Genomic DNA, 13,933 nt, shown 5'->3' on the forward strand with positions numbered 1-13,933 from the left:
ACTCTCACCAGAGTCAGAACCCTCACCAGGATCGAACCCTCACCAGGATCAGAACCCTCACCAGGGTCAGAACCCTCACCAGGATCGAACCCTCACCAGGATCAGAACTCTCACCAGAGTCAGAACCCTCACCAGGATCAGAACCCTCACCAGAGTCAGAACCCTCACCAGGGTCAGAACCCTCACCAGAGTCAGAACCCTCACCAGAGTCAGAACCCTCACCAGGGTCAGAACCCTCACCAGAGTCAGAACCCTCACCAGGAACAAACTAGCCGTGTGGAGCCGTGAACCAGACAGACTCATGAAGTCAGTCTGGTTCCCATCAAACTGCACCAGAACCAGAACCAGAACAGAGAGAGACTCCATCAACTGTTTGTTTATTTATTGTAAATTTAAAAAGGTGAAATGTGAGCAGACAGTGAGACAGTGAGACAGTGAGACAGGCAGTCTGTCCTCAGAGTCTCAGACACGAACATGATGACATCACTTTTATTATGAAAGTTCAGTTTTGTTGTTTCATTGCTGAGAAATCTTCTGATCCTCTGAATCGTCTCCGCCATGACGGCTCCACAGTTTCCTCACTGTGTCATGTGACATCACAGCTGCTCCACCAATCAAACCTTCAGCCCTGATGGTCCTGAGCAGACAGCAGCTTTACTCCAGGAACTCGGCTCGGACCGGAGACGATGGAAACGTTTCAGCTCCTCGGTTCTGTTCGGTTCAGACGATGATCGGAAGTCGTCTCAGTGAGCTGCCGTCAGCGGAGCTGTGGGTCGGTGTGGGTCAGGACACGGGGCAGCAAGGGCGGGGCCGGGTGGGGGTTGGGGGCGTGGCCTCTGTACAGGTACAGGTCCAGTGTGGGCGGGGCCGGAGGGTACAGGTAGTGTGAGGGCAGGAACATCCTGCCGGCTTCAGCCAGAAGCTCCAGACCCACAGCTGACTGACGCTTCCACTTGGTCCTGAGGAGACACACAGCGCTGTTTGTGTTTACATCCATACGTTCACGACAACACAAACAACAACAACAACAACTGTTCATGGTGACAACACCCTGAAATAACACAACATCATTTATTAGTAATTATTATTTTAAAAATGAGATTAAATACAAAATGTTTTCTGTTTTCAAACGTGTTGTTCAATGTGATGATTCATTCAGCCAATCAGAGCGCAGGACTCTGAGGACAATAAAAATAAATCAATAAATAAAAGATGTCCGCTCCGTCACTCTGCACTAAAAGCTCCAGATTTGTTTCTGCATTAATTATTGATCATTAATTACAGAACACACGGCTGAATTATTGATCACAGCGTTCATTATTCATCTGGAGATGTCTCACATGTGTCTGTCCACACAGACAGGTCAGAGACAGACGGGTCAGAGACAGACAGACGGGTCAGAGTGTCAGTGCGGTCCATGCGTACCTGCGGTTCTGGTACCAGGTCTTGACCTGGGTGTCGCTGAGCTGCAGGGAGGCAGCCAGCTCCATGCGGTCCTGGACACTCAGGTACTTCTGCTGGTGGAAGCTTCTCTCCAGCCTCGACAGCTGCTGGTCGCTGAACGCCGTCCGAGCTTTACGAGGTTTCTTCAGACGAGTCGCCGCCGCCGGGTCCGAAGCCCCGCCCTGCACTGAGACATGACATCACATCAGACCTGTCAGCTGATTGGTCAAAGCCTGATATGTGAAGTTCCTGGAAAGTCCTTGAATCTTTCTTCTGCTCTCAAGGACGGACAGTTTGTCCAGTGAGCAAAAAACACATCACAGATTTAATAATCTGGCATGACGAGTTAGACGGGCCCCGGACCTCACGGGCCCCAGACCTCACAGGGCCCTGGACCTCACAGGGCCCTGGACCTCACAGGGCCCCGGACCTCACAGGACCCCGGACCTCACGGGCCCCGGACCTCACGGGCCCCGGACCTCACAGGACCCCGGACCTCACGGGCCCCGGACCTCACGGGCCCCGGACCTCACAGGGCCCCGGACCTCACGGACCCCAGACCTCACAGGGCCCCGGACCTCACGGACCCCAGACCTCACAGGGCCCTGGACCTCACAGGGCCCCGGACCTCACGGACCCCGGACCTCACGGACCCCGGACCTCACGGGCCCCGGACCTCACAGGACCCCGGTGGTCTGATCTAGTCCTGGACTGTTTTAATTAATAATTGATGAAATAATAATTTACTAGATTTGACTCCAGTAAATTATTAGTAATTGACTTTGATGTAAGGAGACAACAGGAAGTGAGGTCAGAGGTCAGAGGTCACATGACGTTCATCAGCATGTGACCTCATTATTAATTCATCGTCACGTCAGCTGTTTGATTTCTGTCTCTTCACATCCAAACTTTTTATTTTGTTAATAAAAAGCTTTTAAAAACAAACGACTGATCAGACGTATTGATGACCTGATCAGACGTATTGATGATCTGATCAGACGTATTGATGACCTGATCAGACGTATTGATGATCTGATCAGACGTATTGATGATCTGATCAGACGTATCGATCGCAGCTGTGTGAAGCTGCAGGTCAGCTCTGAATTTTAAAGGCGATGATTTTTTATTATAATTCTTGTTTATGATTAATAATTTTTAATTAAATGAATTAATGTCAGGCTGAATGTAATTATGACATTTTCTGATCAATAATTAATGAGCAGCTCCACATGTTTGATTCACCTCCGTATTAAAACACATCAGTGAATTAAATCAAAATAAATGTTTTTAAACATTTCAGTTATTAAAGATTTAAATAAAACACGTTATTCACATTGAACAACTCCTCATTTTAATGTTCAGCTCTGAGATGAACTGATGCTCAAACACGTCCGTTTATAATTATGATAATTATTATTATTGTTGTTGTTGTTAGTTTGAATAATAACAATAATAAATGATCAGACACAAACCGTCACTGATTCTTTCAACGCGCCTCGTGAAACATTAAATTAATTTAAACTGCTTCATATTAAATATAATAATCTGTTCGTCTCATTATTACTTATATTTATTTATTATATTGTTATTGATCAGGTGACGCCGTGTTTTTAAAAAAAATTTCTGAACAGATCTCAATGAAACTGGTTTTATTGTGTTCTGCTTAAAAAAAAGAGTCCGTTGATGAAACGATTTAATATTTATGTAACAGATTATTATTGTTTCTGTTTTAAATGTAAATAAATGATTAAATGAATTTCGGACTTTTTATTTTCTCCTGTCAGTCACTTTGAACCAGATTCAACTCTTATTATTATTATTATTATTATTATTATTATTATTAATAATAATGTATATTTGTGATCTGTACCTCTGGACTCGCTGTCTGAAGACGAGCTTTTATCCTGGTAGTCTTCATCCGGTCCGGACTGGAACGGCTCGGGTTCCAGCTCAGGCTGTCCCGGGTCAGAGTAGACCTGTCCCGGGTCAGAGTAGGGCCGACAGTCCGCTAAGATGTCCCGGATGAGGAAGGAGGAGCTGACGCTGCGGGGCTGGAGCGGCTGCAGGTGAGCGGGCAGCAGAGCGGACTCCAGCCGGGGAACGCGCTCTCTGTTTGGGGAAGGAGGCGCCGAGCAGCCGCTGCTGCTGGCCGGGCTGAGCTCCGGAGGGTCCGCCCGGGAGAGGAGCGCGCCGGGCGGCCTGAGGGAGAGCAGCGAGTCGATGCGGAACCTGGAGCAGCCGGGGACAGAAAGCTCCATCTCAGCCGGACTCAGGTGAGTCTGTTCGGTCAGAGGACGAGGAGAGACATCGGTCCAACAGCTGGAGATATGACGTCACACTTCAACTATTAGTTTGACTCTGACATCATTTTAATATAATGTGATGATTTAAAGATAAAACAAGAAAATCCCCCAAAACAGTTTGACTGAGTGATGGTTATTGATCCGGGTGGAAAACTGATCACATCGATCAGCTGCTGATATCAGGAGAGAGAGAGGGAGAGAGAGAGGGAGAGACAGAGAGAGAGAGGGGGAGAGAGAGAGGGGGAGGGAGAGAGAGAGAGGGAGAGAGAGAGAGAGAGAGGGGGAGAGAGAGAGGGGGAGGGAGAGAGAGAGAGGGAGGGAGGGAGAGAGAGGGGGAGGGAGAGAGAGAGGGAGAGAGAGAGAGAGAGGGGGAGAGAGAGAGGGGGAGGGAGAGAGAGAGGGAGGGGGAGAGAGAGAGAGGGAGAGAGGGAGGGGGGAGGGAGAGAGAGAGGGAGAGTGAGGGAGAGAGGGAGGGGGGAGGGAGAGAGAGGGAGGGGGGAGGGAGAGAGGGGGAGGGAGGGAGGGGGAGAGAGAGAGGGGGAGGGAGAGAGAGAGAGGGAGGGGGAGAGAGAGGGGGAGGGAGGGAGAGAGAGAGAGAGAGAGGGAGGGAGGGAGGGAGAGAGGGGGGGAGAGAGAGAGAGGGGGAGAGAGAGAGAGGGAGGGGGGAGGGAGAGAGAGAGGGAGAGTGAGGGAGAGAGGGAGGGGGGAGGGAGAGAGAGGGAGGGGGGAGGGAGAGAGGGAGAGAGAGAGGGAGGGGGGAGGGAGAGAGAGAGGGAGAGAGAGAGTGAGGGAGAGGGAGGGGGAGGGAGAGAGAGAGGGAGAGAGAGAGTGAGGGAGAGGGAGGGGGGAGGGAGAGAGAGGGAGAGGGAGGGGGAGGGAGAGAGAGGGAGAGGTTCTGTTGAGGTAAAGAAACAGAACCTTTCACTCAGCTGGAACATTCAGAGTTTATTCTCTTCAGTTTTCGGTTTGAAACCCTGACTTTCTGAAAAATGTTAGAAATGTCGATATAATAATATTGAATGAAACTTGGAATCAAAACCAAAATCAATCTACCGATCATAGAGAAGTCATTAAACCCTGAGTGGCAGAGACTCAGGTGGTACGAAGGAGAATATAAAGATCACAGCTCACCAGTTAAAAAAGGTACAAATCACATTTGGATTAAAATTCACTCAAATATTCTAGAAAACAACAGAGATGTCTGTCTATGTGCAATCTATATATATATACATATATATATATATATGTATATATATATATAGATTCCACCCTCAAACTCCCCCTATTATGCAGAGGAGGTTTTTGAGGAACTCCAGAAGGAAATTTCCTTCTACCCAAGTTTAGGCTCAGTCTTAATATGTGGCGATCTTAATGCCAGAACTGGTGGAGAGCCAGACTTCAGTAACTATGAAGGAAACAAACATATTTTCAAATGTCCCCCTTTGTACCAGACCTGCATAAACACACGAAGACAAAGCTATGATAACACTCTCCCTCTTGTGTTTGTGTCGCTCGGTGGCTCACAGCTGGATGTAAATACCGGCGTGTACCTCCGAGAGTTCTCGTTGTCTGGCCGGCTTCCGTAGTGCGAGCGGTGCGAGGGAGACTCGAGCGCCTCCAGGCAACACAGCATAGCGACTGTTCAGGCTGTAAAAATGTACTAAATGACGTCGTTTGGAGTAAATTCTGGATGTCGCCACTTCAGGACACTTGGATTGCAGCGGACGAGCAGTATGGAGGAATATTACAAAGTTTTTGTGGAGTTTTATGGACCTTTTCGTCTCGGACACCATATACGCTCGTTATATGGACTATTGCTGCAGGAGGGAACCCCGCGGGTCTCCAGCTGCACTTTGAGGAAGAGAAAACTACACCGGACTTCTCATCAGCAGGAGGGGGAGTCCATAATGACTGGATTTCGTTTTAGGGTGAACTGTTCCTTTAAGTGTTTCTGTCTTAATTATTCATTTATTTATTTATTGTATATATCATATATATCACCAACATCAACACACACACACTTTCCTTTCTTCTTTTTATGTATTTATTTTTTATTATTATTAATTATTAATTATCTATGTATTATTTTTTCTGTAATCTTTGCTTTGGCAACACATTCATGCCAAGATTTATTAAGAGCTCCTCCCCCAGCTGTGTGTGTGTGTGTGTGTGTGTGTGTGTGTGTGTGGTTGTGTGTTGATGATGATAAACAGACTGTACCTGTCCAGGTGTATCCTCAGAGGTGTGTCCTCAGTTAGCTACCTAGCGGTGAGCTACATAGACTGCTAGCTTTAGCTCAGGCTAAATCTCCTTTTCTGCTATCTGAGCAGAAACGTCTCCAAAAGTCTGCAGTGCAGCCAGAGTCCAAGTGTTGACGACCAGGTGACGTCCTCACCGGGGACTTTTAGACTTCAGTCACAGAACTTCTGAAGAGCTTCTGAAGTGAAGAACTTCTTGTGGTTTTCTTCAGGATTCAAACCTTCAACCTCAGCAGCTGCATGAGACGTGTACTTTCCCAGGAGAGCTCAGCTTCATCAAACCCCATGTTTTGGTCTTCATCAGTGGCTGATGTTCCCAGGCTGGGTGACCAAACAGGGTGTTGAATGAAGCTGATGAGTAGTTCTGCTGGTAAAGTTCTGACGGGTTCTGCTGCTGAGGAAGAACAGAACAGCAGATCGCAGCATCATCAGCATAGAGAAGAACCACCATGTGACGAGTCTCAGTGGAAACTACAACACAACACACAGGGTACACACACTGTTTCATGTTTATTTGTATCAATGTTTTCATGTTGTGAGTCTGTTTCGGTGTGTCCTCCTCGTCTCGTCAGTCCAGACTGTGCGTCCCCAGACCCTGAGCGCCTCTCCTGGACACCGAGTCCGACTGATGAGCCCTGAGCGCCCGGAGACGAGCCTCCGGACTCCTGAAGGTGTCCAGAGCAGGAGGAACCTGAGGAGGAGGAGGAGAGAGGAGGAGGTCATGTGTTTGTTTGTTTGTTTGTTTGTTTTGTTGATGTTGTCCTCAGTGTGACATCACACAGACAGACAGAGAATGAAGACAGGGAGATGAAGGAGAAGCGGTCCGTCCTCTCTGTCTCTGTCCGTCTGCTGTTTGGAGACTTCACAGACTTTTTACAGCTTTTATTCTGAAAATACTGAGACTGAACCAGACAGGAAATGTATCGCAAAAACATAAACAAGGAGCTAAAAGAGGCTAAAAAGCTCCACAGAGCTGCAGAGACAGAGACACTTTACGTCACACAGTCATATGATTCACTGTTTCGACACATTATATTATATTATATTATACATTGATGCAGCTTTAAAGGAGCAGTTCACCCAAAAATAGGAAGTCTAGTTCAGTCAGTGTGGACCGACTGGGTGAACTGTTCCTTTAATACAGAGACCAGGTGTTTGTACCTGAGAGAACTGAGGCAGTCTGAGCGGAGTGTGTGTGACGGGCAGAGGTCGGCTCCTCCTCAACAGGCTGGTTCTGGTGTCAGGAATACAGCCCGGTTTGATCTGCACACACACACACACACACACACGCACGCACACACACACACACACACACACACACAAAGCCCCCAAAATGTGAGTTTGTGTCCCTACAACATTATTAACACACACACACACACACAGTGATCAGCTGTGGGCGTTCGAGCTTCACTCCCTCTCTCTCTCTCACCCTCTGCAGCTGGCTGTGGTTGCTGGTTTGATTCCTGCTCAGTTGTTCGTCGATCCAGCGGTGAGCGTACTGATGAGAGAGCAGGTCTGCCAGCGGAGACGCCGGCCTGATGGAGACATCGGTCTGTGTGTCATCAATCACCATCAATCAATGATCAATAATCCGCTCTGTGGGTGTTCCTCTCACCTGGTTGTGACTCCAAACGTGATGTCAGGCACCGCTGGGCTCAGTGAAGCCCCGCCCTCCTGTCGTCTGGGGGCGGGCTTTTGGCTCCTGGTCCTGCCCCTCTGAGCCCGGTACTGACTCAGCTCTTTGGATGTCACCAGACCGGACCGCACCGCGTCCCGGTTGAGAGACACGAAGTCCGGAGGGACGGGATGAGCAGAGTCTCCACGTCTGGACTGAACACTCCAACTGGACAAAACTGACACCACAACACAGATACAGATCAGGAACTACATCTCCCAGCATTCCCACTGCTCAACACTCAACTCTGTGGGAGTTGTAGTCGCTGTATGCCTGAGTCTCTCTCTAACTGTCACTGCTGCTGAACGACCGGCTCAGAGGCTGTTAGCTTTGTGCTAACTGTGTTAGCTGCTGAACGACCGGCTCAGAGGCTGTTAGCTTTGTGCTAACTGTGCTAGCTGCTGAACGACCAGCTCAGAGGCTGTATACAGTGAACGGAGCACATCGTTAGCATCAACGCTAACTGTATCAACTGCCTGACGTGTCACTCACATGTAAGAAGACCCTGAACATTATCAGCACGACTGTAACCAACCAACATGATGACTGTTAGCATCGCTGCTATCACTGCTATCTAGCATGTTAGCATTGGGAAACTTCAGCTGCACTTTCTCTGATATTCTTGTGCTATAGCGCTACTAGCTTTAGCAGTACATCTGCCACTGGATGAGCTTATTAGAAGCCTGAAGCAGTGACCGATACTTTTCTTTAACCTGTGAGATCATTTGATTTATTGATTTATTGATTGTTGAAGTTTTATACAAATGAAACAAAATGTTTCTTAAATAACTCTCAGTTCTGAGCTTTCAGACCGAGTTGTTTCAGATCTGTGGAGCAGAACCACTGAACCCTGCTGCTCCAGCCTAGTTTGGACTTTAGAGGCAGTAAACAGACCTGATCCAGATCTGTTCTGATCCAAACCTGATGCAGACCATCTTAGAGGTCCGTACGCTTCAGAACAGAAACGAACCAACAGATCAACTGAAGAAAACCATGAAACTGAAAAACACATGAGAGCACACACACACACACACACACACACACACACACACACACACACACCAGACCTGTGGTTAGTGTGTGTGTGTGTGTGTGTGTGTGAGTGACAGCAGTGATTGTTGCCTGAAGGCATGTTTCCTTCATGCAAACACACTGTGACAGCTGACCGCTGCTACACCTCACACAGGCACACACACACACACACACACACACACACACACACACGTTGTTGATGTGTTTACTGACAGTAGTGAACAATATGTCACTCCACATGTTGATGCTACTGTTAGCAGTCTGCAGCTGATACATGCTGAATGGTACTCAGGTACTTTACTGCAGTAAAAGTACTAATACTCCACTACAAGATAAGTAACTAGTAACTAAAGCTGTCAGACACATGTAATGGAGTAAAAAGTGTAATAGTGACCTGTGAGAACATCACATGCTAATGCTACATGCTAATGCTACAGTGCTTACCCTCGGCCACGCCTCCGTCTCTTAAGCTGCTGCTGGTTCCGAAAGTGAAATCTGGACCAGGACCGAGCAGACCTCTAGACCGGGTCTGACCCAGAGGAGCCTACAGGAGGGACACATGATGTGGTGTGTTCAAGGACCTCAGCTGTCACAAGCAACAGGATGACGTCACTGTGTCATGGCTTCAGTCAGTGTCCTTGAATGCACCATCAGGTAGAACTACATCTGCACACAGTGATGATGTCACAGTGGGTAGAGCCGGGCCTGAACACAGCCGGAGGTCATTAAAGTGTTTTTAATTACATAACGAGACAGAGATCATCATGTACCGACTGAAAACACATCAGGACACCAGCTCAACTATGAGCTCGTCTGTTTGGATTTGAATTACTCTGACCTCTGACCCCTGACCCGGCTCAGACCCACAGTACAGAGAGAGGAGGGGCCCGACGGGTCATCATCTGCCCCGGGCCCCTCCTCTCTGTCCTGGACTGTGTTCGGACCATCTGACGTCTGAAGCAGCTCCTCACAGTCGTTGTCTCTGCTGCCACCTGCTGTTCATCAGGATGATGTCACAAACTGTGATGTCATCGCTCACAGCTGGGTAAAGGAAGTGATGGATGAGATGTTTGTTTGTTTGTTTGTTTGTTAGATCGAATGAAATATATCTTGCTTATTTTGAAATCATTGTAGTTTTTATGTTAATTACAGTCTGAAACAAAACTGCAGCTCCTTCACAATAAAATCCCTCCTGCTCCTTCACAATAAAATCCCTACAGTATGTGTACATTGTTTTGCTTGTTTACAGTAACTCAGTGTGACCTGTGTGTGTGTGTGTGTGTGTGTGTGTGTGTGTGTGTGTGTATGTGTGTGTGTGTGTGTGTGTGTGTGTGTGTGTGCAGGGTCTCGTTCACCTTGATCAGCAGCGGATCGGTCAGCATGGACTCTCTGACCACGCCCACTCTTGGTGATGACATGTTTCCTGTGACTGATGAAGATGAAGATTGACACATGTAGTACTGATACATGTAGTACTGATACATGTAGTACTGCTACTGATACATGTAGTACTGATACATGTAGTACTGATACATGTAGTACTGCTACTGATACATGTAGTACTGATACATGTAGTACTGCTACTGATACATGTAGTACTGATACATGTAGTACTGATACATGTAGTACTGCTACTGATACATGTAGTACTGATACATGTAGTACTGATACATGTAGTACTGCTACTGATACATGTAGTACTGATACATGTAGTACTGATACATGTAGTACTGCTACTGATACATGTAGTACTGATACATGTAGTACTGATACATGTAGTACTGCTACTGATACATGTAGTACTGATACATGTAGTACTGATACATGTAGTACTGCTACTGATACATGTAGTACTGATACATGTAGTACTGATACATGTAGTACTGCTACTGATACATGTAGTACTGATACATGTAGTACTGCTACTGATACATGTAGTACTGATACATGTAGTACTGCTACTGATACATGTAGTACTGATACATGTAGTACTGATACATGTAGTACTGCTACTGATACATGTAGTACTGATACATGTAGTACTGATACATGTAGTACTGCTACTGATACATGTAGTACTGATACATGTAGTACTGATACATGTAGTACTGCTACTGATACATGTAGTACTGATACATGTAGTACTGATACATGTAGTACTGCTACTGATACATGTAGTACTGATACATGTAGTACTGATACATGTAGTACTGCTACTGATACATGTAGTACTGATACATGTAGTACTGCTACTGATACATGTAGTACTGATACATGTAGTACTGCTACTGATACATGTAGTACTGATACATGTAGTACTGCTAATGATACGTGTAGCACTGATACATGTAGTACTGATACATGTAGTACTGCTACATGTAGTACTGCTACTGATACATGTAGTACTGATACATGTAGTACTGATACATGTAGTACTGCTAATGATACGTGTAGCACTGATACATGTAGTACTGATACATGTAGTACTGCTAATGATACATGTAGTACTGATACATGTAGTACTGCTAATGATACATGTAGTACTGATACATGTAGTACTGCTAATGATACATGTAGTACTGATACATGTAGTACTGATACATGTAGTACTGCTACTGATACATGTAGTACTGATACATGTAGTACTGATACATGTAGTACTGCTACTGATACATGTAGTACTGATACATGTAGTACTGATACATGTAGTACTGCTAATGATACGTGTAGCACTGATACATGTAGTACTGATACATGTAGTACTGCTAATGATACATGTAGTACTGATACATGTAGTACTGCTAATGATACATGTAGTACTGATACATGTAGTACTGATACATGTAGTACTGCTAATGATACGTGTAGCACTGATACATGTAGTACTGATACATGTAGTACTGCTAATGATACATGTAGTACTGATACATGTAGTACTGCTAATGATACATGTAGTACTGATACATGTAGCACTGATACATGTAGTACTGATACATGTAGTACTGCTAATGATACGTGTAGCACTGATACATGTAGTACTGATACATGTAGTACTGCTAATGATACATGTAGTACTGATACATGTAGTACTGATACATGTAGTACTGATACATGTAGTACTGCTAATGATACGTGTAGCACTGATACATGTAGTACTGATACATGTAGTACTGCTACTGATACATGTAGTACTGATACATGTAGTACTGCTACTGATACATGTAGTACTGATACATGTAGTACTGATACATGTAGTACTGCTAATAATACGTGTAGCACTGATACATGTAGTACTGATACATGTAGTACTGCTACTGATACATGTAGTACTGATACATGTAGTACTGCTACTGATACGTGTAGCACTGATACATGTAGTACTGATACATGTAGTACTGCTACTGATACATGTAGTACTGATACATGTAGTACTGCTACTGATACATGTAGCACTGATACATGTAGTACTGCTACTGATACGTGTAGCACTGATACATGTAGTACTGATACATGTAGTACTGCTATTGATACGTGTAGCACTGATACATGTAGTACTGATACATGTAGTACTGCTACTGATACGTGTAGCACTGATACATGTAGTACTGCTACTGATACGTGTAGCACTGATACATGTAGTACTGATACATGTAGTACTGCTACTGATACATGTAGTACTGATACATGTAGCACTGATACATGTAGTACTGATACATGTAGTACTGATACTGATATATATAGTACTGATACATGTAGGACTGATACATGTAGCACTGATACATGTAGTACTGATACATGTAGTACTGATACTGATATATATAGTACTGATACATGTAGTACTGCTACTGATACATGTAGTACTGATACATGTAGTACTGCTACTGATACATGTAGTACTGCTACATGTAGTACTGATACATGTAGGACTGATACATGTAGCACTGATACATGTAGTACTGCTACATGTAGTACTGATACATGTAGTACTGATACTGATACATGTAGTACTGATACATGTAGTACTGATACATGTAGTACTGATACTGATATATATAGTACTGATACATGTAGTACTGCTACTGATACATGTAGTACTGATACATGTAGTACTGATACTGATATGTATAGTACTGATACATGTAGTACTGATACATGTAGTACTGCTACTGATACATGTAGTACTGATACATGTAGTACTGATACATGTAGTACTGCTACTGATACATGTAGTACTGATACATGTAGTACTGATACATGTAGTACTGCTACATGTAGTACTGATACATGTAGTACTGCTACTGATACATGTAGTACTGATACATGTAGTACTGCTACATGTAGTACTGCTAACTGTAAGTTAGTGAATGAGAGATTGAAATGTTGTGTGTATTGATCCTTTAAGCCTCGTGCATTTAAAATATAGTGTTTAATATTAATATAGCGGCTCTGGTGGCACATTTTAGGATTTATCTTTATTCCCTTTCATTGATTAAACTCGAACAGACCATCTGATTCAGAGAAACATGATCTGATTTGAATATAGACCTTGAACATAAATATCAAGTTTGGAACATATTTCAATCGTTGAAGTATTTAAAATGAGTTAAACGCATCAGTTTGAATTATGTTAAACATTTAAGCATCACGCATGATTTCTTTACACGAGTGGGTTTAATAATTTAATAATTGAGAAAGTTTATCAATGCATTTGATTAGTTCATTCTTTAACTTAATGAAGTTAATAATGTATTCATGTTCAGGTATTAATAAGCAACTGATTTCGTACTTATTGAATGATGCCTGAGTCTTTGAGGTTATCAGCCCGCTGCTGCCGCGGTCAACAGCAGTAACCGCAGCAGGTTCTGTTCACCTCCAGCTGAGCGGGCTGGGTCAGCACTGCAGTACTGATACATGTAGTAATACTGCTGCTGATAAACACGTCATATAATCGATCAGGTCGAACTGATCAGTTAAGCTCACCTGTGTTTGCGTGTCCTCCGCTGCTACGTTGCTATGGAAACAGGACGCTAAACTGCAGCAGGAACCGGAAGTCTTCAGATTTTTTAAAAGAAGTTTGTTTGTTTAAAACATAACAGGCTGACACGTGACGTCACTTCCCCCCGAACAGACTCACGACATGTCGTGCTGTGATGTTTTCATTCTGATCATTAGCCTGATGACGTGTTTCGTGTCACAGAGCAGCGTGCTGAACAGCTGCAGGC

At 44.9% G+C, this 13,933-nt stretch overlaps 2 protein-coding genes across 2 annotated transcripts; both read right to left on the reverse strand.

Annotated features, from left to right (window-relative positions):
• Positions 1-426: 426 nt before the first annotated feature.
• On the reverse strand, positions 427-6,407 carry barhl1a (BarH-like homeobox 1a). Its single transcript, XM_084359649.1, has 4 exons — positions 5,967-6,407; positions 3,314-3,762; positions 1,426-1,630; positions 427-959 (listed from the first exon to the last, which is right to left on the reverse strand). Exons 2-4 carry the CDS (start codon positions 3,699-3,701, stop codon positions 758-760), a joined length of 795 nt encoding a protein of 264 aa, XP_084215775.1. The 5' UTR covers positions 3,702-3,762; positions 5,967-6,407; the 3' UTR covers positions 427-757.
• Positions 6,408-6,495: 88 nt separating this feature from the next.
• Positions 6,496-13,917, reverse strand: cfap77 (cilia and flagella associated protein 77). The gene is made up of 7 exons (XM_084359650.1): positions 13,692-13,917; positions 10,067-10,140; positions 9,156-9,255; positions 7,620-7,857; positions 7,434-7,539; positions 7,166-7,267; positions 6,496-6,695 (listed from the first exon to the last, which is right to left on the reverse strand). Exons 2-7 carry the CDS (start codon positions 10,127-10,129, stop codon positions 6,573-6,575), a joined length of 732 nt encoding a protein of 243 aa, XP_084215776.1. The 5' UTR covers positions 10,130-10,140; positions 13,692-13,917; the 3' UTR covers positions 6,496-6,572.
• Between the last annotated feature and the right edge of the window lie 16 nt (positions 13,918-13,933).

This window comes from Pagrus pagrus, assembly GCF_965226575.1.
Source record: "Pagrus pagrus genome assembly, chromosome: 8".
Lineage (NCBI taxonomy): Eukaryota > Metazoa > Chordata > Actinopteri > Spariformes > Sparidae > Pagrus > Pagrus pagrus.